This window comes from Micropterus salmoides, unplaced genomic scaffold (assembly GCF_014851395.1).
Source record: "Micropterus salmoides isolate LMB-PRFRI ecotype aquatic unplaced genomic scaffold, ASM1485139v1 Ms_hic_scaffold_8, whole genome shotgun sequence".
Taxonomy (NCBI): domain Eukaryota; kingdom Metazoa; phylum Chordata; class Actinopteri; order Centrarchiformes; family Centrarchidae; genus Micropterus; species Micropterus salmoides.
The window spans coordinates 18,576,643-18,599,438 of record NW_024044570.1 but is presented as its reverse complement, the minus strand read 5'-3'; the positions used below and the strand labels follow the sequence as shown (position 1 = coordinate 18,599,438).

The following is a 22,796-nucleotide window of genomic DNA, read 5'->3' as shown; positions in this document are numbered from 1 at the left end:
TTTTTGATCATTTATTGACCATTAATGAAAGCATTTAAATACAAAACGTATTCTAATCATGTCTTTATTCTATTTTGTCATTTTTCTACATTTAAGAATATAATTAAATTTTTATATTATATTATTATATAATATATCATTATATATTATATTATTATATATTTCAGCATCCTTTTCACATTGCAGACATCAAGGTATATGTCAAAAGGGTATTAGATATATATATAAAAAAGACATTTGCCTGGTTTGAGGATGTGCTTAAGGAAAAGGAAAAAACTCCCCAAAAAACTTTAACAGGAAAGTGAATTTCTGTTGGTTTGTTAACACTGTTGCACCTTCTTTGAAAAAAATGCATTTAACTTTTATTTAACCAGGAAGGCCTAAAATCTTTTTTTTAAAATCTTTTTCCAAGAGTGTCTTGCCCAAGTTAGTAGTGAGATGCAGACAAACCAGTATTACATAGAAATGTGATTATTAATGAGGAATAACATTTCTAATACAATTGTATATTTCATCCTAGAAAAAAACTAAATATCACTGTAAAACAACTCAATAACTGTCTAAACCCATAAAAATAAAGAAGAACAATAACATAATATACAATATATCAGTATTCTAAAATACCAATGCATCATTAAATCAAAATATGGATTTTGTCAGCTGAGCCTGTGTTTGTCTAATTGATGTGAAATGTGAGCAGCAAATGGGTGTCTATGTTTTGACCATGTGTTGCAATACGAAGTGAGGGGGGAAGTCCTAGCAACTTTTGAGCAAAGCATAGGACATTGACCATTGGTTGTCATCAACATCATGAACCATATTCCACAGACATGTTTTGCAGTTCCACATCCACTATAGTGTCTCACTAAGATGGAACACCCTTTTTCCAATTTATTAAGATGGATCAAACTAAAGCAGTGACATTTTTACAGTATGACCGCTAAATGAAATGACAGATTTTTAGGAATGTGTTCTGGTTTAAACAGTTAGCTTTTACTCTAAATTCAGATAGTTTTTTAGACTTATTTGCGAAGCCTAAAGTTTAGTTTCGGAAAATCTGATGTGCTCTTGGACCTATTTGTAGGGCTGCTATAAATAGGCCCCTGCTGGCAACACATGCATGTCTATGATAGGCAGTTACAGAGATTTTCTTCACAGACTCTGGCTCCAAAGCAACACTGACAACATCTCAATGGTAAGTTGGAAAATTTACCATGTTTTAAGGTGACCAAGAAGCACCTGAATTAGATTCCTAACACATACAAGTAAATAACACGTCTTGGGCTTCTGTTTGACCACTAACAGTCCTTCCACAACCTGATAGCGGATCCTATTTATAACTTGCTCCAATGCAGTACTTTGCTTGGTTAGAAAGGACAAGCATTGAGTCTGAACTATGAGGAGTTATGTACAAGCAAATAACCCAGAATGTATCTTTTACTTTCTTTCATTGACTTCCAACAGGTTTTGTCACCATTCTGAAGAGTTTCTTTTTTCTTCTCCGGGGGCTTACATGGATAACACCAATACATTTGAGCCTTGAGCTTTGACAAGCTGTGGACGTGAATGCGGAGTAGTTTCATACTGTGGCTGATACATTTGTCTCGGATTTTAAATTTTTTTGTGAATTGCTTCAGTGGGCGATGACTTCCAGAAGGCCAATGACTCGCTCTTATTCTGGCAATGGGAGGACAAGCAGCTTCAGTGAAGATGAGGGCGGCTCTTCCAATGGCCGTTCAGAAAGCCGCAATACTTACCTCTCAAATGTTAGGCCAGAAAACAGGTAGATAACCTTGTCTATAATCCATGTACAGAGAATGCAAAGATTTGTTTTCTCGTGAAGAAAACAGATTTATATTGCTGTAGGATCACAAAACATAACTGAAAATGTCTCTATATATACTCTATATTATATATAATGTCTATATATTTCATATTCATATGGCTGGAAAGAGTGAATGATGAAGCTAGTCAAACTATAGATTTTGACCACATTGTTCAGCACATCACATTGTGAGTCAACAATCGCACTGATCATATTAGTTATGCGTGTTTCTATTTTCAAATCTACAAACCATAAGAATAATATTGTGCTCCTTTTGTCAAGGAGGAGGGCAGTTATTTAACAATTTTATGTAGGTGGGTTCGGTATACACAGATCTTTATTAATCATTGACGTCCCTTCATTTGCCTCCTCTCTGAATAGCTATTCAAGGTATTCTCACTACAGGCCATCGAGGTAATCCATACTTTAAAAACATTTCTCCCAACTAACATCTTAACTACAAAAACTGGTTTACCCCAAGAATGAAACCTACACACGTTTGTAACTGTACGTGTTTGTCTAGTGTTGCGTTCAGTTTCAGTGATGAACATCGGTCTTAGTGTTGGATTGACAACTTTGTTTTGCTTGACATCTCACAAGTCTCTGTGTCACTCGTTCACTCTCTCGTCACTACCAGAAATTTGCCATTAACATCTTTTCGTCTTAACTAAGCAAGTCTTTGGAATGCACTGCACAGAGGTCAACAGGTCACTGAAATGATACTGAAGCGCAAAGCTGTGTACTTTTTCAATGCAAGAAACTGACACATTATAAATGACGCATTAGTGTTTGCTTCCAGGAGCACATTGTGTAGCATCATGGCTCAGCTGACCGAGGACATTCAGCCTTCCTTCGAGACCACCTTGAAATCAAAGGCAGTGTCAGAAAACTGTAATGTGAAGTTCGCCTGTGTGGTATCAGGTAGGTCTACTCTTTACAGTCTTGTTCATTTGTGTGCCTCTGCTTGTTGTTTGTTGGTGTAACTAAAACTTGACAGATTGTGATGTGAAGCAACAAGAAGTGACTAAAATGAAAACAAAGGAAGGGTTTCACTTTGAAGGCACCAAAATTAACTGCTTTTTTTCTTCCTGAACTGCTCCTTAAACACAGCAGTCCATCTATTATTCAAGCAGCGTTTCCAGGATGTTGTGTTTTAACCAGCAGGCAGATTGCAGCAACTATTCCTCTGTGGGAAATGTCATAAAACATGATGCAACAGCCTAAAGCAAGTTGATTACAAATCTTCTTTACTAGATTTAGTTTACTGTCTAATTTCCTAAATTAATTATTCATATAAAATTATATTTATGGTGAACTGTCTCTTTGGACATCATCCCAGTGAAACAAATATTCATGAACAGTGCTTTGTGGTACCTGGATTGTAATGTTTATAATCAAGAGGCAATCAATTCATCTATCCATGTCTTTAGGTTACCCAGCTCCAGAACTGAAATGGTACAAAGATGATATGGAAATGGACCGCTATTGTGGACTCCCAAAATATGAAATTCGTCGTAATGGAAAAACCCACACCCTCCATATTTACAAGTATGTAACACACACAAAATGCATCTTTTTGTTGCAAATTTGAACACTGTCAGTGTACAATATATGTATAATATGAGATTAATTAAGTGTTTCTGTTTTCAGCTGCACATTGGATGATGCAGCCATCTATCAGGCCTCAGCCAGCAATAGCAAAGGTATTGTCTCCTGCTCGGGAGTTTTGGAGGTCGGCACCATGAATGAATTCAAGATACACCAGAGGTTCTTTGCCAAGCTGAAGCAGAAAGCAGAGAAGAAGAAGAAGGAATTGGAGAAGGGGGATAAAGAAAACATTCATAAAGAGCAGCCACAGAGTAGCCCAGAGCATCCTCAAAGGAAGCGGCATGTCCCACCACCAGAGGACAGGCCAGCGGTCAAGGAGCCCGAGGCTGTGGAACAACTAGGAGCTGCTGTAGAACCTAATGGAGTTAGTGCTGAAGCCAAGGAAACAGCCCCTGTGCCATCCATAGACAGTGACTTGGAACAGGCCAAAAAGAAAATAAGGATCTCAAATGGTGTAGATGCTGGTCTTAATAGCAGCAGCAGCAGTAGCAGAAGCCACATAATGGGGAATGGAGGTGAAAACTGTTATGATGGAGGAATCAGTTTGGCACAGTTTCTGGCAGATACTCTGCAGTCCCAGGCTGCTGAGGAGAAACAGAACTCATCCGGAGGGGAGAAACCCAAAGAGATGGATATGCCTATTGTAAGTTCCAGTAGAGAAAAAGAGAGGATGCAAAAAGACAGGGAAGAACAAGAAAAGGGACTAAAGGTAGAGTATGAGAGAGAGAAAATGAGAGAAGAAGAACTGGCCATAGAGAGGGAGAAAGAAAGGGAAAGGCCGTTGGAGATGTCACATACAGTACCCTACACAAAACATGGTTCGGAGGTCAAACAACACAGCAAGGCTCATAAGGACCACGACCACCACCACATCCAGGCGTCCATCTCCTCTATGCTCCACACAGTCAAAGACTTCCTCTTTGGTAAGAGTAAGAAGGACTCTCATGATCGCGTTGAGAATAAGGAGAGAGAATTTGACCACTCACCTGCCTCAGCGCAAGGTCCTCAACCAGAAATGCCACCATCATTTCAACTGCAACCGGAGCATAATAAAGTGTGCAAGCCTCCCACAGAGGACGTCGTGCCTATGGAAATGGATGTACCAAAGGAGCCTTCAGGAACTGTGGATATAGCACAACAGTCAGTGTCGCTGGAGCCACATGAACATAAGCATGAAGACAGTGTTCTACACACAAACCTGCCACCGGCTCACACATTGCCACCTGAGAGCGTAGAGGAGTCCACAGGGCAGAGTATCAAGAACGCTGGAGATGCTGTGGAAACCATGGAGGTGTCTGTGGGGCCAGAGAGCAGTCCAGGTGAAGAAACGTCATTGTCTGGGCTTCACGTTCTCACTGAGGTATGTACAGTGGCCTTACAGAGCAGCTGGCTGCTACTTGAGAGTTATATATAGGCCGCTTTTGTGTGACAAGATAGTTCAAGATGAGCTACTTCAGGGCCAAAACCGGAACTATGTTAACTATGACATAGCTTCAGCTTTGAGCTGCTGCTGGTTGAAAATGTGGTAGATAAGAAGCGCATTACGCCTCATAGTTAGATGTTATATTCATGGGGCAGTGTGTTACAGTCAGACAATATAACCACTTACAGTATAATATCAGTGATCAGCGACTGGTGGAGTGAGTCAGCCTGGCCATGTGAAACTACATCCATATCACTTAAGAGTGACAAGGCAAAGAAGATAGCGTGGGATGATTAGGGAACCATAATGGCAACTTGCACTTAATATATGTGGGGGTGGGGGATGTTGTGTATCTACACTGCACACTGTAAGATCGTATGAGAGGGACACCAGTGCGTCAGAGATCATGATGAAACCTGAATGTCAGAGGAGATACTCACATTACAAATAGAACTTTGCATGACAGACGGCCGTGTGGTCTGGATGAGCAGGAGTAGAGTGAGTTCTGCGGCAGGTCTCAGCATGAAAGGAGGGCCTCGTCACACTGGACGCATTCCTCACTGCCAACCCCACCCCCCATATCTTAAAATAAACCCCTTCCTTGTCTAGTGGGAGGAAGGCAGTACTTCTGTGATCTCAGTGTTCAGCTTGGAGAATTGTTTTTCTGCCATGTGTAGGAAATTAGGACTATTTGCTACGATCATCATGATTTAGTTCAGTTTGACCATGTGACTGTGCGTCACTGTTTTTGGATTTGTTTTATGACTTTCTTTCAAGTGATAAGGCTGAAAGTCTTTTTTTAAATGTATACATGATCATGTATCTTCACAAATGACAAAATTCTCAGATTTTACCTGTAGCTATTTTTGTACAAGATGAATTTATCTCTATTGATGGCAGAGTGACACTCAAATAATAGTTTATGAAAATAAGTTAAATACTATATGGCCAAGTAAAGTGAAATCCCCTGGCAAATCAAAAAGATATGAACTTAAATTGGTGGACAGGTGGTTTTAGTTGCACATATCAAAACTCACTCCAATATTGTATTTATTATAATACTGTTTCTGCAAATTTTGTTGAATTTGCATGAGGAAAAGTTGGGAAGAATTTGGTGAATCGTTTATATATATATATAAATATAAAATATGTGATTATTTCTGAACGTTTACGAGGTTATTTTAACCCATCAAAATCAAAATGTTTTTTTTTAAGTTTCATATTTATTCTTGCTAATAGACAATGAGATCCTTGAACGTAAGGAATCCAAATGTATTCCAAGTTTATCAATTTGGTTTTGGTCCGGGAAGTTTGACTAACACAGCAGTTTCGGAATTCTACATTATGAATTAACAGCCAGTTATGTGGTGCAGAATGACATGTGGAAAAGGGAACTGAAGTCACTATGTTTAAACATTATTCACCTGCAGAGCCATTGTATGTCTATAATGTTGAACTACAGCTGTACCTTTGCTATGGTGGTGATATAATATGAGGCTTTGTGGATAATTAGTTCGAGAATGTCAAACCCATTATCTGAACAATATTTTCTCACATGAGTGTAACATACATTGACACACCGAGGTGTAGTGAATGTGTAATGACAGCAGTTCCTGAACTGGAAAGCAGTAACTTCTTTTTTTCTCAGTAGAGACTGCCTGCCAAACATGTTGTCACGAGGCAGGTGGCTTCATTACTCATCTGAATAACTTTTAATGGTGAGAGAACAGAAAAAACAGGGAAAGTAAGGGTAAAAACCCAACAACACTTCTATGTGGCTTGAAGCTTTACCTATAAATCCTCTCTTCAGTACTATGCATATTAATAATAATAATAATAATCAAAGTCAGGTTTTGTTCTTCTTCTTCTTTGTCAATTATAGTTTGGTTTCCTCAACAGCTTGATGATAGAGCCAAATGTGCCCAACAGATTTATGTGAATCATCCATGTTATTATTGGTCTCTTGCCAAGAGACAAGCTATGATTCATTCATTACCCAGCAAGATCTTTTGTATAAACAACACACCTATGTAGAAATTCCCCAGTCCTTGTTTCAACATAAGAAGCAAAGCAGAGTACACAAGTACTTTCAAACTCTGCTTGATGGATTAAATCACAGACATAAAAGTTAGAAGAAAATGGATGTGCAGTTCAGGGCTTGATTCAGAAAGTTTCAATCTCAAAAAAATAAACCCTGTTGGACCCTAGAATGTGTAAACACTTGGTTTCTGCTACTTCTTTGCACGTGACATGACGTAAAGAAGTTCCTGAAATAGGCTGACAGGTCATAAACACAAGAATATATTTCCTTGCTGTAGTTGTTCCGCATATCTTTGAACTATTTATTGTTTACTTATCAATAAGTAATTCATTAGCTTTTTCACAGAGTGACTAAAGTGCCCTGTGGGGGGTGTGATGGGTTAGGGTTAGGCTAAGATATAGGGTTTGATATTACAATATCAGGTTTGTCAGAATCTGTCACTGTTTATGCTTCTGCTGATTTATGGCAGGAAAAAAGTGTCTCAGTCTAAAAGTGTCGCAGTGTCACACTGTCAAAGTGTCACTGCAATAAGTTCACTGTAACAAGCTTCTTAAAACTCCTGAACATGACGCTAAATGTTTTTTCCCAGTAGGTTGGACAGACTCTTTGCCATTAACAAATCAGACTGAAATCAAAATATTTTGCATGCATAAGCTGAAAAACCAGCAGTGTAAGGCATGTGTGTTGGGAGTTCATTGTGACAAGACACTGCTGTGGCTGCAAATGGTAAAAAGTGTTAAAATGATTAAATGCTTTATTTGTTTACTTTTCGTCAGGCTGAAGAGAAAGCTTCTCATGTAGTCTCAATTATCAAAGAGGTTCCTGTACATCAGCAAGAGCCAGATCGCCTAATAGTCTCACCGCAGCCAAATCAACAGACTGCAAGAGATGAGTCTTCACCCAGGGAAGATATATCTGTCTTGACACAGTCCAAAGTCTCTTATGAAGAAAAAGTCTCCCACACAATCACCCTGGCTAGTTTGGCAGACAGCTGGACTCCCCCTTACAATGCTATCTCGGCATCAGACAGCCACGCCCTTGGAGAAGCACCCAGTGAAACTTTGCAAGAAAAGGAAATGAGTGTTGATAAGATGGACAAAGATGAACCTGACACAGGGGAGGGCCGTTCTTTTGAGTTACGTGCGGTAGAGAAAGATGAAGTGAAATCATACAAACAGCCATGCCCAGATATAAACAGGTCTGAGATTACTGAATTAACATCTTCACTGGAAGAGAGAATAGAGCCATGTGACTCTAAAACACCAGATCAGGTGCTTTCGACTCTGCCTGCTGTAGCAGCATACTGTGTAGAGAGAGATGATGTAAAAGAAGAGGCTGAATGTTCTTCAGTGATTCAGGAAATGAATGTGGGATTTCCGCCCAATGTGGCCACAGATAGTTTAGAGACGGTTGACCTAAAAACACAGCAAGAATGCATTTCTTCTAAAGCAGAGGAAAGCTCAGAAGTTCACAATCTAAGTGCAATACAGAGTTCAAACTCAGGTTTTAGAAGCAGAGAAGAGAGTCATGAATTGAAAGAGGTATTGATTTCTGCGTTAGAGGAAGATTTAAAAGTTAACTTGTGTAACAATCTAAAAACACAAGAGCAGGTCATTTTAGATGGTGAGATCACTGAAGCAAGGAATGATAATTTACAGTCTGAAGTGGAGACAGGAAAGAGAAATCCAATGAAAGTAGAGGAGTTGGCTGAATCGAAGAGCCTTTCAGTAATGCAAAACAAGGGAAATGGTGCAATTTTTTTGGAGGAACACAGAAATGTTGCACCTCAGGATAGCAGTGAGAACAAGGAGAGGGCCTGGCCCTCAGAGAATATTCCACAAATCCAAATATCTACTGTTGAAGACACCCCAGATTTTAAACCCACTGTTCCACATGTGCAACCAAATGAACATTTTATAATCCCCAAAATTGAAATAATGGAGCCTGAGTTCAAAGAGTGCACTCTGCCTCTAACTATTTTGGCACTAAAGAAGCAAGAATCAGTTCCTGCTACTTTGCAAAAACATGATGCAACTCATGTGTCAACAGGAATAATACAAGACCAGAGGGTGTCTGACTGTCCAAGCTTGTTTCCCACACAGAAAGGAATGCAGAATGATTATAACCCCTCACCTATAGAGAAGGTAAAGGAAGTTGCGCAATTAGGTGACAAGACAGAAATGTCTGAGGAGGAGCAGCCACTTGTGAGAAGCAGTGAACAGCTCTCTCAGATGGACTACGCATCAATTCCTGTTATAAATCTTCATTCATGTACTCATGATAAGGAGAATGATATAATTGTAAACACCCATGTTTCAGACACACTGCAGCCTTTTGAAACCCCTGTGGTGCCTTTGTGTGTGGTGCCACCGATCTCTGTCATTTGTCATGAAAGGGATTCTGGATTCACAATGCCCAGTCAAAGTAAGTGGACAGGAACAGAAACTTCAGCTATTACGCAAAGGGGAACAAAGCAGGAACATGATGTTGACAATAATATGACTACTAAACCTGGAAAAACTCAAAGTAGAAAGCAGAACCTAGAACAAATGGCAGATAAAAGCATAAAAGAGAACACTTCTTCTATGCCTAATGAAGCTTTAATGACAAAGGTCAGTGACAAAGTGCCATCATTCAGTAAAACAACAGAAGACAACATTGTCCCTGATATATTGAAGACAAAACCCAAGATTGAGAATTCTGTGTTTATTGAAGACCTCCAAAAAAGCAAATCGCCTGTCGAGAGACTCTGCCCTAAACCCCTGACACGTCCATCACTTAGTCCAGCCAGTCTTCGCAAATTCATGTCCAAAGTTGCTCCAGACTCAGACAATGAGGCTGTGACGGCTGTCCCTGTAATCACTGTGGGCGACCGCCCAAGTGACAAGGCAGACGACGATCTAAGTGGAGGCTCAACACCAACATCATCCCTCTCCTGTGAAAGCAGTCCCCGGCTGAAACGCAGAGACAGCCTGTCGCTCATACGCTCTGCCACGCCTGAAGAGTTGGCCTCCGGAGCTCGTCGCAAAATCTTCATCCCAAAACCTAAAGAGGATGGAGAAGGAGCAGTGGTTGGTGCTCTAGATACTCTAGGCAAGAAGGAAATACCCCACATGTCACCCAGCCAGGCTCGCAGAGCAACATTACTACAAGCTCCCACTGGACAAAATACCCCACCAACGGAGAGGCGTTCGCCGCTGCTAAGCCGCAGAAAGGTCACCTTGGAGGTGCCCAAAGTCCTGGAGGAGATTCCCACAGAAGAGCCAGTCAGCACCAAACAAGAGGAGAAACCAGCTGAAAAGAAGCTAGACCCTTTGAAAGGTAAATGGTGATTTAGTCCTAAAAGATGGAATTTGTTTTTCTTGGGAAGATATTCTGTTGTGGGAACAAATTCTACATGTTTTCCATTAGGGACTTGTTTGCACAATACAATGTCTTGATTACACAATAACTTACTTATCATCTTACTCAACTTATTATAAAACCAGCAAAGTTATATACAACACAGCTACATAGTCAGGCTCTGTAGAATCACAAGCGATTAGAGAGTAGGCGTTAAATGGCAGTCGTCATTGTAACATATTTGACGTGTCGTTTTCATGTTCTGTGAAGTACTCTACACATAATTTGACATTTGCCAACACATGAGTCTGATCACTACACTGGTGCTTGTGGGAGTGGAAACATTAGAAAGTCCCCTCTCTCCAGTACAGTATATATTTACTTTGGCCCCCTGGCTGGGCAACCCCTCTCTTATGTACTACCAGCTCCACAGGTCATCCGTAAGATCAGGGGAGAGCCATTCCCAGATGCCTCCGGACACCTGAAGCTGTGGTGCCAGTTCTTCAATGTGCTCAGCGACTCCACCATTAAGTGGTACAGAGATGAGGAGGAAATACTAGAGGTGAAGAGAAGGTAAATCCATTCTTGTCTTACGACGTCAACACTACTCTAACCACCTGTAACACAAATCAACAGCAATGTCAACATGGTGTTCAATTTGTTGTAGGTATTTTTGCTGCTATTATTTCAGAATGAAAATCAGAATCATTTTTGAGGATTTCCAGCCAACATGATAAAAATGGACAGGCTACAGATATGAAACGATAACGGAACAGATAACGGATTTGTTTGGTCCTCAGAGTGTCATCCCATGACCTTCTGTCATTCTCACAATCTCACTGCAAAGAGGTCCAAGCTTATGTGACTGTGAACCCTCACAGCTGTGACACAGGAAGGTGAATCTCTGGCTAGACACATAAACTGTAACCTGACACAATATTTTTCCCATCTTCAAGGGGGCATTAAAAGTCTATATATGTGCTATAGGCTGCTGTGTCAGCAGACCGCTGCCACACAGCATGACCCTCTGTCTCACAGTGACACCTTGTGGGTTGTTGTTGAATCTTTGAAGTTAGGTGCAACTCTGACCGGCCATTTAACGTGTCATGTCCCAAAATATGTGTTTTTCCCTTTTTTGTCCTCAAGTGGAGGAGATGAAAGCCAAGTGGCACTGGCTGTTGTTCTAGCATCCAGCCAAGACTGTGGGGTATATGGCTGTTCGATCAATAACGAATACGGGACTGACATCACTGACTACCTGCTCAGTGAAGACAGTAAGATTCAGTATGCCTGGATATATCAAGTGTTCAATCTAAAACGTACCTTATCAACTGTGCTTTTAAGAATCTTTGTCTGTTTTCTGCTTTAAAGTTCTGTCTGAGATACTACTAAGAGATGACTTGGAAGGTACTTTTTTAAAAATATGCACCGTATCAGCCATTTCCCCCCGTTCTCTCTAAATTATTGCTCATTGTAAGTATCTTTTTTCCTTTAGTTGGAGAGGAGATCGAGATGACCCCACTGCTGTTCACCAAAGGCCTGGCCGACTGTGGCAACTGGGGTGAAAAGTACTTTGGCCGTATCATGACAGAGGCGGCAGACATCGGGGACGGCTGCGCTCACAAAGCTAGCAGAGTGAAGGTCATTTACGGCCTGGATCCCGTCTTTGAGTCTGGAAGCGCCTGCATCATCAAAGTCAAAAACCCCATCGCCTACGGGACCAAACAGGAGAGCAACCTTGCAGAGAGAAATCTAGAGATTACTAAGAAAGTGAGTAGTGGATTTATTGACAACGAATCTTTGGTAAATTGCCACCAATAAACTCCTAGTCATTATAACTGCAGTACAACCATCTGGATAATTACATTATTTGCGTTGCCAGGAATGCAAAGTACAAAACATGATTCGAGAATACTGCAAAATCTTTGCAGCTGAAGCAAGAGTTAACGAGAACTTTGGCTGTTCACTTGAGTAAGTACCACACTTTTTATACAGTAGTTCTGATATTTGATTCATACTAAAATGTACACAATAGAACCATATTTTCTTGTGTTGCCCACAGAGTGATTCCTCAGTATCTGATGTACCGGCCAGCAAACTCTGTGCCTTATGCCACAGTGGAGTCTGATCTCAAGGGTGCCTTCCTCAAGTATTGTATGATGGATCCTAAAGGAAAGCTGATTACACGAACTGTTTCTGAGATGGAGCAGAAATGTAGCTCCTTCCAGCACTGGATTCATCAGTGGACTCATGGCAATTTGCTGGTCACTCGGATGGATGGTAAGACACACATACAAGGTTATAATGAAAGGAATCATTTATTTATTTAATATAAATAATCCTCTGTGATTTTTTTTTGCAGGTGTTGAAACGAAGATTACAAATGTTAGAGTTGTGACCAAGTCAAAAGGGTTTGTATCTTACCCAGTACACGCAAATGTTATTGGTTTATTTTCTAGTAGAATAGCTGGAATAAAAAAGTTGTCCCCTTATTTCAGATACCAAGGGCTAACAGAGTATGGCTCTCCTGAAGTATTCGAACAGTTCCTGACACACCATCAATGCAACTACTACTGTGGACTTCTCGGCCTGCACCCACTCAAAACTATGGATAGTCTGCAGCAGCCGACCAAGATGAAGGGTTCCCGGAGCCCCCTGCTCAACCGTAAGGTTGGCTCTAACAGCCCACAGCTGCAGCGGAAAGGACAAAGTCCTCAGATGTCTAGAAAGACAAATTCTAGCCCAAAGGTCACAAGAAAAAATCAGGAGACAGAGGACAATAAATCTGATGTCAAATGCAAGCCTGCAGAAACTGCTGATGTTCTTGAAGTGAGATAGGAAAAAGCGCTTCTTTTGTGTCAAGAAAGATTTTATTGCTGTTAATGGTTTGTTTCTTTCCAGTTACCAAAGCCAGCAAGGACTTTATAGAGATATTAAGAAGAGGAATAGCTTGTTGACTTGACTTGTCATAAAGAATTACTGTGAATTTCTCAGTCGCCACTACAATTGCAGTATGAGACGTCCACCCTCCAGCTTCTTACTGTAGTTAAAAGGTTTATGAGAATGTTTGGAGCAATGAGCGCAGGGTTTTTAACCTTGCAGCTCACACGCTTAGCTTAAACAGTATGAAAAGCAATACTGGGCTACTTTAGAGTTGACATACCACTATTAAATAGTTTGAAACAACTCTCCAAGCAATATTTGTCAACTCAAATCAGCTGTACTTCACACTGTAGAATTTGTAGTGAAGTTTTGCTCTTTTCTTGAAATAACATTTTGATTTAAAGAATTTTGGAGAATAAGACCACAGCCACAGAGGAGGTTGAGGTTTGTTATTAAAGGCTGCACGTTCATCTGTGATGTACAGTATGTGTGTAGGCATAAAGTTTATTTTAGAGTTGTTTATGGTTTGCATTAGAACTGCCTATGCAGCATTTCTTTACACGCCAAGGTCAAAGATGTTTGTGTGCACTTTGTTTTGGCATTACTTTTTAGTAGTTTTTGAGTACTTTGTTGTGTCTGTGTCTTTAAACCGTCTTTTACAGTATGTCAGAATGAATGTTGTTGCATGCCACAGTCAAAGCAATGAGCAGTCATGGGATTACTAGTAAACTCTTTAACTATGGTATGCTCACGCTCATTAACAAGTGTGTTCCCACCAACAAGGAAAGATGTTGAATGAGTTCCTCACAGTTATTTGGACTGTGGGTTAAAAGCACACTAAACAAAATAACCAAAAGAGCATGCTAGAGACTTTCAGAAGCCTATTGATCACTAAGTACGGCTCCCTGCATGAAATCTGTTTTAAGTTAAGTTTTACGGCATCTGACAATCACGTTTTGCTTTAGCATTGCCTATTTTTTTTGCTGGCTTTAAGTTGCAAAGCCAGCATAGTTTGAACATAAATTATAATCTAAATTCCAATGAAAACTATTCAGCTATCTCGTGTTTGCACAGGCATTTATGGTTAAAAGTCACTTGCCTTTGACAAATAATAAAAAAAACTGACAAGAAATTTTTAGGAATTTCTGTAATAGATTATTGGTTAATGATTAATGAAAGTCTTCATATGAGTGCAGTTAGCCCCTCTTAAACATCAGCTGCCATTGCTTAAAAAAACTGTAACTGTAATTGCATGATAGTCTATGATAGAAACCCCAAATTCAAATAGATGTGAAATGACCCAGCATATAACAGTGAAAACATTGTAATGTTAAGGTGTGATATCATGCAAACAAACTGTTGTATTCTGTTTATGTGTACATACATATACATACATACATACATACATACATACATGAGTCAAAGGACTAAATATGTGAAGTAGTGAGAATTAAAAATTGTAAACGTTTGAGTGAGTGTGTGAGAAATGAATGAGCAAATAAGAAAGAAGAATAAATGTGTGTTAACAATGTGTGTTGTCTTTGTTATGTCAGCAAATTTTTTTTAAAAATAAATGCAAATGTATAAAAGCATAGTTCACGTTTCATTTTCATAGGTTTTTATTTTTTCAAAAAGTATGACCATGTATGTGTAATTATCAATAACATTATAAAATACTTGAGTTACACAGTTTTATTTTAAATATTTACATTCATCAAACTGTTGATGCCTGAAGATTTTCAGGAGGTATACTTCTTCATGTGTGTCCTTCTAATCCTTGGCTTTAAATAAAAGGCCCATCTCTGGAATTAATTTAACATATAACACATGAAAGACATAACCATCTTTAAAAGACATGCATAGAGGCTTTACATTTTTACATTAGCAGTGACATATTAGTGACACTAATATACAAACATGGAGACACGTAAATGAACTATAGCATAAAAACAGACACTGATATGTTCTTCGCCTCTACTTACAAACATCAGAAAGACCACAACACTGACAACATTTTGAGAAAAACACAGTGACATTTGCTACTGTGGTCCATGATCCTTCAAACGAGATGGTCCCATTGTTTACAGTGCTGCAAAATAATTAATTTAAGTTGAGTATAAGTTCAAACAGCCCCATATCAAGAAAGATACTCAACTTCACGTTTAAGAATCTGTTAACCATATGGGTCACTAACCCAATGTGTTTTCCATAACATTTTCATCAAGCCAACTCAAAGTATCTTTGTAACAAAAATGTACATGCTTACTTTTTAAGGAGGTCTTCACAGCAACTTTGTATATTTACATCTGTGGCATTGAAAGAAGATATCTTGAACAGCTCTACACAGTCCACAAGTGGAGGAACAAAGAGGATCCCTGAGAAATCAGTGAAAAAGCTACTCAGTTACAGTGTAATAGGAAACAAGTTAAACTGCACTGCCAGTTCAATTCAAAAGTGCTTACCTGCAATGCAAGCATTGACAAGAGATACACAAGTCCCAGTGATCATAGCTCTCAACACCAGAGATGAGACATCGCCTCTTCTGGATGGGCATATAGCGGCTTTGAGAAAAGAAAATACTCCGTGTCAAAAATCATTACTGAGAGAGTATCTTCATTGAGAATGGGATGACCAAATACTCACATAGGCCTCCAATCACAATACCCAATGAGCTAAAGTTGGCAAACCCACAAAGAGCATAAGTGGTGATTATTTCTGATCGAACCTGAAACAAGAAAAACAAAATAATTTTTATTTTGTGTCTCCCTTCCAAATTCTTTTGCAGTGCTCATGAATTTGTACTTTTTGCGAATCCACACTTACAATATTCAAACTCACAGAACATTTACTCACAGATATCGACTCAATAAGTCCTTTGAGTCTGTTTTCCTTTAGTTTAGAGAGTTTCTCATAAGCCACAAACTCATTGAGGAAGAGTTTGGTGCCAATTAGTTCAGCCACAATGAAACTGTCATCATATGGTACTCCCATCATGAAGGCCACAGGCATGAACACGTAAGAGCAAATAAGCTATGAGCACAAAGGGACATAAGGTTATTTGGATATTGTTAGACTCACTTGTTAAATTTACAGTTCAAGCAAACAAAGTATGTGAAATGTGTGCATAAATACAGTAAATATATTTAGGCCTACATCTCAGTAATTAGTTAAATTGTGAAATATGATAAAAATAAAAAATACATCATCAAAACTAATTCAAATAATTAAATATTAGTTATTTAAATGTTTATTTATTAAACATCTAATTGTTGTTTTTGACAGGGATTGTCATTTTATAACTTTTATCTTTTGATCACCAGTGCATTTTTAGGTTAACCGCTTTTGATATTATACTTGAATGAATAAATCAAATTTAAAAATCCCCCTAACGTATTGCACATTATCAAAATGTCACACTTAAGCTATCAGTCTTTTGCTAAGAAGTACCTGAAATGTGATTGAAGGATATCCCACCATACCTCCAAACCAACTCAAAGCTTGATTTATGAACCCGAAGATGGCAAGAAAGGCTATCAAATTTGCTGCAATGTTAGCAACAAGGCTTATTGAAGCAGACGCTCCACTGCTAGCAGCCTCCAAAATGTTCCGTTCATCTCTGGGGAGTTTTAAAAAAATAGTTATTAAATTATCAAAGGCAAAAAAAATCATGAATGGGAAGAGAAGAAATAAAGGGAAAGGTATACATACCCACAAGCCATTTTGATATTCTTCTCTGACTTGAAGGGACTCTCCTCAGTCTCTGGGTAAGAAAGTTTGGAGATGGCCAAGGCACAAGGGGCAGCCATCACAGAGGCTGATAACAAGGAAGATGCATCAATCTGCAAAGTGCAACAAAATGTCATTTAATCCAGGTTGAAGTTACTGCAATAATAAGCAACATTCATTCAGGTACCTTCAAAATAGTTCTGCCACTTCGGAGGAAAAGCACTTGAGATTGATGACTTTTGAGCAAAATACTTGAGAAACTATTTTATTTTCATTTCACTGTGGGTGACATGGGTTAGCCTCACTCGCCCTTACTGGTTTAGGTAACACTGAAATGACACTTTGCTACAATTTAAAGTAGTGAGTGTAGAGTTTGCATAACTTATCATGTTGTCACATGATAAGTTATAATCAAATATTCACAAAAATCTGAGGATTGAAGGGCTACTCCCTTTTGTGAGATACTGTACCTAACAGGCCGAGATTACTCTTTTTCCCTTGCGGAAAAAATATTTCTTGCGGTGTGACCCAAGGTTCATGTTATCTGTTTCCATTGCTACGCAGAGACACACAGCTCTCTACGTTTCTGCTTCATCCTGTTGACAGCCTTGCAAATAGTTTTTCAGAAACTGTATGGCTCAATTCAGAAATCTTCTTCAGTTAAGTGCAAAACAAAGATTTTAGTCAAACAAGACATAATTTCAAATCTTAGTGCACATTCTCTCAACACTTCTGAGAGTATTCTTTGATAGCAATTAAAGCACAAGAAATAACTACGCGTTTATTTAACAGTGGCTTTATACCACTAACTTCTATGTTGGGACAAATGTGAAAAACTCATTCAGTCTTTTGTTTGTTTTGATTACTACATTGCACTGTTTACTTCCTGAGAATACTATCAAACATCTACAACTGGTTTAAAGTACTGCAGCTTCACCAACGTTAAACTGAGTACTCAAATCACCATTTTTCAATTCCAAGTCTCACTCCAGATGGATTCACTGGCCTCCTCGCATTTTATGTTCTGAATAAATCGCATTAACTGTTCCTCCCTCCAGGAACTATTGCTTGTGGCAATACTGCATTTAGTTTAGTTTACTGGGCGACACTCTGGAGTAGTCTCCCTCTAGACCTCACTTATAACTTTAAAAGAAACTTAAACTTACTTTTACCCAGAAGCATTTACCCACAATATAGATTGTTATTCATTTAACATGACATTTATCTGACGCTTTTATCCAATGCGACTTACAATTGTCAGAGGTCATACACCTCTGGAGCAACTAGGGGTTAAGTGTCTTGCGCAGGGACACAATGGTGGATGTCTCACAGTGGGAATTGAACCCAGGTCTCCCACACCAAAGGCAAGCATTTTATCTATGCGCCATTCACCATTTTATCCATTTTAAAATGTCTCTTATATTTGCTGTCTCTTTAAAAACTACTTTTTGAATGTTTTGAATATGCCTGTTCTTGAGTTTTTACGTGTGTTTTTCATCTTTTGAGAAGCTCATTCTAGTGCATCTTTTTTTTACGTGCTGTATAAATATACTTTTATTTTCATTATATGAATGAGTTATGTAGTGGTATATCTCACTCCAAATGAGATGAATGCCCCCATGACACTGCCAGCAATTGTCGCAAATCCACCTGTCAAAACAGCATGGATCTCAGATTTGGTCATGTCCTTCAAATAGGGACGGATCAGCAGTGGAGCCTCTGTCTGAAAAACATGGTGCAAATGTAAACAGGCAAAGTAACTGTAGTTTTTTTAACTGCAAATATTAATGATAGTTTATGTAATCAAAAAACTAAAGTACAGAGAGAATCAAGCTCAGGCAATTTCAAAGCAATATGTTGTCTGACAAGAAAGATAGTGTTGAAAGACATCTAGCCTTGCCCAAAGTACCTGCCCAACAAATATATTGCCTGCCACACTCAAGGTCTCTGTGGGAGAGGTTCCCATTGTTATCTGCATAAGCCATGAGATCTGTGTGGACAAAAACACATGGCTCTTGGTCATAGTATGTTACTGCAGGCATAATCACTATACACCCAGACCTACAGGAACCTATGAAACTGTAAGGTACAAGTTTTCTTTACCTTCAGAATGAGCCACTGCATTATCCCCAAATAGTAAAGGATTGACATCACACTGCTGAAGAACACAACAATGGGCAAAGCCTGAGGAAGAAATTAAAACTAAGTAATTACATTAAATTACAATAACTATCCTGCTTTCAATCTTGGTTAAGTGCCCATTTTTAAGAAAGAACATATTCTCATCCACTCACTTGAAAGGCAAAAATGTCGATGAGATCCCCAAAAACAAACTTCGACCCATCTTTGGTATAGTCAAGGAATATCTATAATTATAAGACAAAGAGGAAACGTGGGTTATATTATTTCAAATTACTATTTAATTCCACAGTCCATTAATTTATGACACAATAACTCATTATTTAGATTTTACAATAGTACATCATGAAACTAAGGAGACAGAGAGGACAGAGAACTTAGAAGAGATGGCAGCCTGAACTATTAAAAAGTAATTAGCAGACCACATGCCTGTGCGCACATTATGCTAACTCAACCTTTGGATGACTCAAGAATAAGGATGAACAGCCTTATAAAGCAGCTCTAAAGATAAGCATATATTAACTCAGTTAAACAATATTGTGCCCTGGTAGATAAAAAAAATGCTGTGTGTCATACAAGTAAAAATCTGATGTGCAAAGCAAGAGCTTCAGGATTGCATATGATGTGAATGGTTAGAAAAGCTGTATCACACATTTCATAGTAATGCTCCTACATATGTTGAATATAAAATGTAAATTTTGGATGTTATTAATGTTATAGAAAATGGATGGTAATGGCAATTGAGGTTCTTTATACAAGAATTGGTTTTATAATGTAATAATACCTGTTAATGTTAAGTTTACTAATGAAATGATAATTGTAAGCTGAATGTGTGTAATAAGCATCTGTTCATCTATATATGTGTTTCTGTTATTTTTGGGAGAATACATCTTTCATTTGAGTTTGTTATTTATCTTAGGAAAAAAAAGTGTAATACCTGCACTTGATTTCCAAGCCATTTGAAAGCTATGAATCCAGGATTTGTCTTATAACAAAAATGCCAATACAGAACTGCAACCCAAGGCCCCAAAACACAGGCCGCCATGTTACCTAAAAAACAATTTAAAAAGAGAAAGTGGTTAGACCATTGTCAGGCAGTCTACATAAAGTATTATGTTACTGCAAGGAAGCACTTTAGAAGCAACCTTAGATGACAGCACAAGGCCAAATGATCTCCAATGTCTCAGCAAAACAGACCAGAGATAACTTGAGAGATAACGGCCGAGCATGTTTTGAAGCCAGTAATTATTCATTTCATATCGAAGTTAGTGGTTGACTCAGCGCAAAACTCACCGCTGTCCTGTGTGCTGACAAGAGGAATATGAGCACGATGAACATGCACACACCTCCAAATGAGATAAACTGCTCGGGACGCTGGCTTGTGTCTAAGATGATCCACGTCACAATCAGGGCCACAACCACTAAGATGAAAACCCTGAAAACACAATAAAACACACCTTTGCTCCTGAACAGATTCCATAATGCGTAGCTCGTTAGCATTCAGACGAGGACAAAACCACTTAAAACATGAAAGTCCACACACCATTTTATCCATTTCAAGTTAGATTTAAAGCATCTAACTGCGGGTCTGAAACACCGACTGATGCTTTTCCCCTTGTACTCCTTCAAAAGTTCATAGGATTTAATAATAACAGCCAAACTAGTTAGGACTACAAGTGCGATAGCCCTCTGGAAATCCAATACACAGGCTGCAATGAAGTATGCCACATAACCTACAGAAGAGAAGAGAGCAAAAATCATGGTCTATATGCTTATTCCTGTCTTGCAATAGTCTTCTAAAATATATCATGAAAATATATCAACAATTGATTGTAAATTGCTAACGCAAATGAACAGATTGAAAAGGCTTTTAATATTACCTGCTCCGAGTATGCCCAGCACAATGTATTTGAATGTTTTTGAATGAGCCTTGATGTAATCCTCTGTGGCGTTAATCGGCTTGGAAACATGGCTGATGTACAGGACAAATTAGAAGTAAGTGTACAAAATATACTTCTTTTGAGCGAATGAAAAAATGTTGTCTTAGACATAATTATATAATTCAATATTCTGGCATTGATTTCTCCAAAAGTTGTTGTTACAATCAAATCTTAACAGTCTTAAAGTTTAGAGTAGCAGAGAAGTCAGTTGCACATATTTTTTGTTGTCTGTATGTTAATTATGTACAAACGGTACTGTACAATTACACACAGTATAAACAAAATCAACATTGCACCTGCTGTGATAACTGCACCCAGAAGTATTGCCCTCCCTATAAAACAATTATTATTTTTGTTTTACAAAATGCAATAACTTGAACTGCCACACCTTAAATATGATCCTAATCCCTTTTTAGTCTTTCTAGACTGCCTTTTGATGCTGCTAGTATCAGTAATGTTGTCCTCCTAAGAAAAGAAAGGCATTTTATTATATTTTTTAAACACTCATGTTTTGCCATTTTCTTTAAAAATAAAATGTGATACGTACCTCTATTTCAAAAGCCTGGTTGTCCACGCCATTTCCATTGGTGTGCGCTATATTTTTGTCCTGGACACCGTTGGTTTCCGCTGAAAAACACAAACATTGTTCACTTCTATGCAGCAGCTTTGATAAAGCAACTTCCACTTAACAAACAGTCAAACAAGTAACAAACTGTGTGTCCATGTACTCTGTGAGATAAAAGAACCTTAAACAAGTCCACACACAAGTCCTCGTGGCATATCTTGCACACAAAAATAGCCGTTCACAACTGCAAAACACATTGCTTAATTCAAGGAAAAGCAGAGCTAATGGCTTACTCATTGTGTGTCCTCCTCAACCCGGGTGTCAAATGCTGTGCGACTAACTTTCCCGCTGCGGAAAATATACTCTGCCCTCTATGAAACACCTTATTATTAATTAACAGACATGTTAGGCACTGCTCTGATCTGTCTCAGGAAGTATGGGACAGAGGCATACTTGTGATAATGCAACACAAATGATTTAATGGCCTTTTATGAAGCAACATTTGATCATAAGTGATGTTGACTAAGTTCGCCAAATCACTGGAGCAACAGATATGAATTGTGTCTGACCTTGAGCTTATTAAACTGATATGTGATAATACAGGGGAATACATAGTGAATTTATCATGAAGGAGGCTGTGCTCCACCTATGTTTTACGTAAGTCATAATAGGTCATGTCCTTTTGTATTTGTAAATAACATTAACTAAAAATACATTTCTCAGAAGCATGTGAATCATCAACATGACGGATTGCGTTTTTTCTTTTCTTTCTTCTCTAATTTTATTATTCTATTAACTTTCTAAAATAGCATCTTGAAATAAAAAAAAAACATTTAGATTATGGTGGATTTACTTCCCTTTAGATCAAAATGTAAGTAGCTCTCATATAGACAGACACACAGGTATGTTTTACTATAAATTATAAATGCTGTTTGTTTGTGGCTGATGACCCTTCACAAATATCAAACAGGCTACAGTGAATAAACCGATTTTACATGGTTAGAATATAAAGAACTAGTTATCCTATAATTGTAGCACACATTACTCTGATAAAGGTAAGTATGTGAACTACGCCTACTATATACTACTGTATATAACTCTGAAGTTAAATGCTAACTGTATGTGTGCTGTGATATACAAATAATGTCAAATTAACTTGTATTTTTATGACAGAATCTCATCTCTTTAAACGATTGTTTTGTATGCTGAGTATTCGCTGTAGAATCAGATAGCCTCCAAATCAGATAGCCTCCAAATCAGTTAAAGCTGTTATCTGGACCATTAAATATATTACAGTGCAATTT

The 22,796-nt window shown here is 38.4% G+C and overlaps 2 protein-coding genes across 2 annotated transcripts; one reads left to right on the top strand and one right to left on the bottom strand.

Annotated features, from left to right (window-relative positions):
- The first annotated feature begins 834 nt into the window (after nt 1-834).
- alpk3a (alpha-kinase 3a) lies at nt 835-14,538 on the top strand. Its single transcript, XM_038706094.1, has 14 exons — nt 835-1,195; nt 1,465-1,783; nt 2,625-2,746; nt 3,256-3,373; nt 3,476-4,793; nt 7,674-10,218; nt 10,665-10,812; nt 11,386-11,513; nt 11,611-11,646; nt 11,735-12,009; nt 12,122-12,210; nt 12,302-12,519; nt 12,602-12,650; nt 12,738-14,538. The coding sequence occupies exons 2-14, from the start codon at nt 1,644-1,646 to the stop codon at nt 13,075-13,077; spliced, it is 5,526 nt and encodes a 1,841-aa protein (XP_038562022.1). The 5' UTR covers nt 835-1,195; nt 1,465-1,643; the 3' UTR covers nt 13,078-14,538.
- Nucleotides 14,539-14,717: 179 nt separating this feature from the next.
- On the bottom strand, nt 14,718-21,934 carry slc28a1 (solute carrier family 28 member 1). Its single transcript, XM_038706097.1, is given in 19 exon segments — nt 14,718-15,211; nt 15,389-15,497; nt 15,585-15,683; nt 15,766-15,847; nt 15,976-16,152; nt 16,570-16,738; nt 16,831-16,961; nt 18,446-18,571; nt 18,758-18,838; nt 18,952-19,032; nt 19,143-19,214; nt 19,925-19,974; nt 19,977-20,037; nt 20,281-20,422; nt 20,531-20,720; nt 20,868-20,959; nt 21,316-21,392; nt 21,475-21,554; nt 21,786-21,934. Coding segments are annotated over 19 exon segments (1,938 nt in total). The 5' UTR covers nt 21,790-21,934; the 3' UTR covers nt 14,718-15,096.
- Nucleotides 21,935-22,796: the final 862 nt, after the last annotated feature.

Coding starts and splice junctions, on each gene's coding strand:
- alpk3a (XM_038706094.1), top strand. CDS start 1,644: ATGACTTCCAGAAGGCCAATGACTCGCTCTTATTCTGGCAATGGGAGG. Junction 10,813..11,385: donor ATACTAGAGGTGAAGAGAAG/GTAAATCCATTC, acceptor TTTGTCCTCAAG/TGGAGGAGATGAAAGCCAAG. Junction 12,211..12,301: donor AACTTTGGCTGTTCACTTGA/GTAAGTACCACA, acceptor TGTTGCCCACAG/AGTGATTCCTCAGTATCTGA.